Source organism: Zingiber officinale, chromosome 7B, assembly GCF_018446385.1.
Source record: "Zingiber officinale cultivar Zhangliang chromosome 7B, Zo_v1.1, whole genome shotgun sequence".
Taxonomy (NCBI): Eukaryota; Viridiplantae; Streptophyta; class Magnoliopsida; order Zingiberales; family Zingiberaceae; genus Zingiber; species Zingiber officinale.
In genome coordinates this window covers 114,885,937-114,890,799 of record NC_055999.1, presented here as the reverse complement: position 1 = coordinate 114,890,799, position 4,863 = coordinate 114,885,937, and the positions used below count along the sequence as shown (strand labels likewise).

The 4,863-nt window shown below is 39.6% G+C and overlaps 1 protein-coding gene across 1 annotated transcript; it reads right to left on the bottom strand.

Annotated features, from left to right (window-relative positions):
* Positions 1–3,514: 3,514 nt before the first annotated feature.
* LOC122004692 lies at positions 3,515–4,266 on the bottom strand. Its single transcript, XM_042559539.1, has 2 exons — positions 4,056–4,266; positions 3,515–3,624 (listed from the first exon to the last, which is right to left on the bottom strand). Exons 1-2 carry the CDS (start codon positions 4,264–4,266, stop codon positions 3,515–3,517), a joined length of 321 nt encoding a protein of 106 aa, XP_042415473.1.
* Between the last annotated feature and the right edge of the window lie 597 nt (positions 4,267–4,863).

Here is a 4,863-nt window from a genome sequence, read left to right as displayed (position 1 = left end):
GAATCAACCGTATGATTTTTTAGTCAATTGGGGGTCATGATGTACTACTAGGTGTCACTCATGATCGATCCATAATTAATGATTAATTATGGGCGACTAACATAATCAGAAATCTATTGAGTCTCACGCACTACAAGTTTATCTAAAGGATTTAAAACGAGTTTGAGAATTGGATTCTCAGATTAAAAAAAAACTGAGCCTGGTTGGATCAGACAGAAGAAAAATATGGAAAGATATTTTTCCGAATGGCAGTGCGAATAAGCCACATCTTTTGAAGACAAGTTGAATCCTCTTTGGTTTAATTATAAACCAAATTGGTTTAGTTTTAATTAAAAGAGTTTTAGTTTTGTACCAAACCAAGAACTTAATGGGTTGTGTTTTGGTTAAGGCTTATTGGGTTAGGTTTAGGCTTACTCATCAAACTCATCTAGGAAATCTATATATTGATATAAAGTTGAGAGAAAAATTAATTAATCTCTTGGAAGATTTTTCTCTCTCCTCCTCCTCCTTCTTGCCACCACCGACAACAATGAGGAACTCTTTGTGCTACCGCCCAAACCAACCAACCGCCCAAGGAGCTACTTCAGTTAGAAGCTCCCTCCAGGTAGCACCTCCCTCCAGCCAGCAACTCTTCCATCTAAGCGCAAATAGCAGCGAAGGTGTGCTGCCGCCTGCCACCACCCAAAAGCAACCCCGATGATCCCCTTGAGTAGCCACAAGGGCCTACCGTCGGTAGCTCTTCCATCGGTTGTCACTTGCTGACCCCAGAGCCTCCTATCGCCTGCTGTACCGCAGATGGCAATGAGCAAATCCTCCAATCTACAATGATTGTTGCTACTGTTTATCTCCTTTTATTGTCACCAGGTTGCTTCAGCCACCGGACACGAGTCGAGATTAAATCCTTCTCTTCGATCACGTTGTCTATGATCATTGGCTAGTACCAAAGACGAAGACAAAACTCGTGGCTTTGTGAAGCCATTTTGATAATTGCTCACCGTGGATATAGATAGAGGCGAGGCTCCGAGAGTGTCACTTGGTTGATTCTTTTCCACTCCGTATCATTCATCAAGTATATCTAGCGTAAATTTATTTTCATAAAATTTTATATTACGATTATATTTGTATAAGATCTATATCCTTATATGCGTGTGGTATATATATTGTAATAAATAATAAGAATTATTATTATTTTTATTTTTTATTGTGCATGTTTACGAAATGTGTTTTAGCACGCACTCGTGTCGGGCTCTCTAACATTATGGATATGGTTTGTATTTCTTTAAATTTGTGTATTGTTATTGGATTTGGATAGTTTATTGTGTTAGTTTGTATGAATGTGGATAGTAGATTTGGTTAGTTATTTGTGTATGGATTGTGAATGCTTGTGTATAGTGTAATGGTATGTAAACAAGGTTTGTGATGCTTTGTATTAATTTGAAAATTGCAAATAGGATAATTTCAAATTTAAAGAAGAATGTGTGAAACATTTTGAAGATTACCAATAAAATTTAAGATTTCATCGGTAATTACCGACAAAATTTAATTTCTTTTATGTAAATAAGGTTTGTGATGATTCATATTAATTTGAAAAATGTAAACAAGGTAATTTCAAAGTTAAAGAAGAATGTGTGAAACATTTTGAAGATTACCAATAGATTTTTCAAGAAGGTAATTTCAAAGTTAAAGAAGAATGTGTGAAACATTTTGAAGATTACCAATAGAATTTAAGATTTCATCGGTAATTACCTAGCTTAATTGTACCCTTTATCAGTTCATCTTTCTTTAATTCCTTTTATACTTATACTTAGAAAGCTATTTATAGTTTGTTGGTAGTTTAATACTATTTGCCAATATTTCTTTTATATTTGATTTCAATTAAAGAATGAATAATTATATTGCGAAGGGAATGACAACATCTAACAAACTTTGATATAACATTTTGATTTAATATATTTCGAAACGTTTGTTCCTATTTCACGATGTATATATGACTTTTCAACAAGTTACTCTTGAAAATCCACTAGGTCTTCCTCCTTCTCAAACTTCTTAAAGTTGAAGAAACCTCTTGAAATTTACTTTGCAAGATGAATACAAGTAGAAGCTAAAGAGTTAAATGAGTACACAAGAAAGTTCAAAGGATCATAAAGATAAAGATCCTTTGTAATTGTTAAACTTTAAATGTTTTTTTGTTGGATTTCAATCAAAGTTTCACATTGAAATATTTGGTAAAAGATCATGGAGTTAAAAAGATATATGATATCTCTATTGATATGAGGCCTTTTGGGAAGAGTCCAAGAGCAAAGTCATGAGGGTCTAGGCCCAAAGTGGGCAATATCATGCCATTGTGGAGATATGTGGGTATCCTTTGGGCACAACAATTGGTATCAGAGCCATGGTCCGGACCAGATGCCAAGTGGGACAGTCTTGAACGAAGTTGAGGGTGGGCCCGGAGTAGGTCAGGGTGACCGGATGTTCGTGGGAGGCCTAGAGCAGGTCAGGGTGACCGGGTACTTACGGTGAGGCTAGTAGGTCAGGGTGGCCGGATGCTCGCAGGTAGGCCCAAAGTAGGTCAAGGTGACCAGGCGCGGATGCTTGCGGGAAGGCCCAGAGCAGGTCAGGGTGACCGGATGTTCGTGGGAGGCCTGGAGTAGGTCAGGGTGACCGGATGCCCACGGGGAGGCCCGAAGCAGGTCAGGATGATCGAGTACTTGCGCGGGGGCGGGGGGGGGGGGGCCTGGAGTAGGTCAGGGTGACCAGGTACTTGCGGTGATGTGAGTAGGTCAGGGTGGTCGGATGCTCATAGGTAGGCCCGAAGTAGGTCAAAGTAACCGGGCGCAAATGCTTGCGGGGAGGTCCAAAGCAGGTCAGGATGACGGGATGCTTGCGGGGAGGCCCAGAGCAGGTCAGGATAACCGAATGCTCGCAGGGAGGCCCGGACTATGAGAATAATTGTGATCCTTCGTTTGAGGGGAGAATTATTAGGTTTCAATCAAAGTCTCACATTGAAAGATTGGTAAAAAATCATGGGGTTAAAAGGATGCATGATATCTCCATTGACATGAGGCCTTTTGGGGAGAGCCCAAGAACAAAACCATGAGGATCTAGGCTTAAAGTAGACAATATCATACCATTATGAAAATATATGGACATCCTATGAGCCCAACACTCTTTTTTTATAATCTTCAACCATGCATGCAACTATTTTGTTATTTTGTCATCGATCGTCAAGTACATCAACCATCAGTCGATTGTTTTCTTATTGCAAAAGCTTTTCAATCTGTCAATGACTATCTCAGTCGGTTGAATTCCATTATGAGCTGACTTCTTTAAGTCATCAAGCCATTATTAATTTACCTTATTTGATCCACTATCTTTATGTTTTATTTTTGGTTGTGTTATCAGTTGGTTGGATCAATCAACTAATTTTAGATCTATCGACTGTGCAATCTATTCAACCAAGAGGGAATGACAATCTCCAAAAGTAATCTCGCAAATTTGAACTTTGTGTAGCTGTTCAGCCACCCTTCTTCCTCCAGATCTCCTTGTCGAGGTCGAGCAGCTCCTTGAGCACGTTGTCGTCCAAGCACTCTAATTTGAGAGGGGTGTCAAAAATCAATACGAAATCTAGTCAATTCGAAAAAAAAAATCAGATCCAGATTGAGAGTTTTTAGATTCAGGTCGGATTCAGATCGAAAGATTTTCAAATTGAAGATTTTCAGATTGGATTTGAATTTAGATTTTAATAGGTTTTTTAGATTTAATTAAATTGTATTTTAAAAATTAAAATACTTTTCATGCATAGTATAATAATAATAGAGTATTTAGATAAAAATTAAAAAGTTATAGAGAAAATAGAAAAAAAAATATTTTTAATTAGATTATTTGGATTAGGTTTAGATTAGTCAAGATTCAAATTTAAAGATTTTAAATTGTATTCAGGTTCGGATTAAGTTGGGATTAAGATTTTTTTTATAAAAAAGTTTTCCACTCCACCTGAATCTGATTTGATCCATCCGAATAAACACTCCTAAACTCGATCACCTGCTTCGATAAACCGGCGCTAGCACCGGCGAGGTTTTGGCACGCCTCCACGAGGAAGTTGAGGACAGCCAGGGAGCCGCGCATGGCGTGGGCGACGCGGTCGTTGGCACACCCCCATGCCGGTTGGAATCCCGGATCTCCGCTGCATACTTGCCCCCAAGTTCGCCGCCACACCCCATGGTACTTGGTGGTGTCTCCGGCATTACCCTGCTCCTTCTCTGCCATCGCCGGCCGAGCCCGGCCTCCCGAGCTAGCTGATCTCACTGCCAGGGAGTTGAAATTAATCGAGGTCGAAATCTGATTCTCCTGCACGGGGAAATTAACGCAGGCGTATTAATTTTAGATTAAATTCTGTGGCCGTTTAATTAATTAATTGCTTGATTGCATGGAGTAGTACGTCGTGTAGGAGCTGAAGGTGAGATCGTATGTCCCTTTGGGGTGGTGCGATGGTTAAAACATGGGGTGTTGTTACATGAGGTCTTAGGGTCGAAATTCGGCGTGATCGAGCATAACCTCCCTCATGTCTTGACCATTTGCACTAATGGCTAGTAGTCATTCGTGATTAATTACCTCCTCTATGTTAACTTAGGGACAAATTAGTAAGACGCTGGCGTGAATGAATCACCTTTATTACCACATGAAGGTGAGATCGTAGGGTCCCGGCGGGTGTATGTTGTCGGAGAAAGTTTTTCCTTTTAATCCCTTAGTTACTCGTAGGACGAAGGTGAGCTCGTAGGCACGCAACTTGCAGATGACAAAGAAATTAAATAATAATTGTCATGTAGGTGAGGACAAACCTCTACATGGCATCGGAGAAAAACG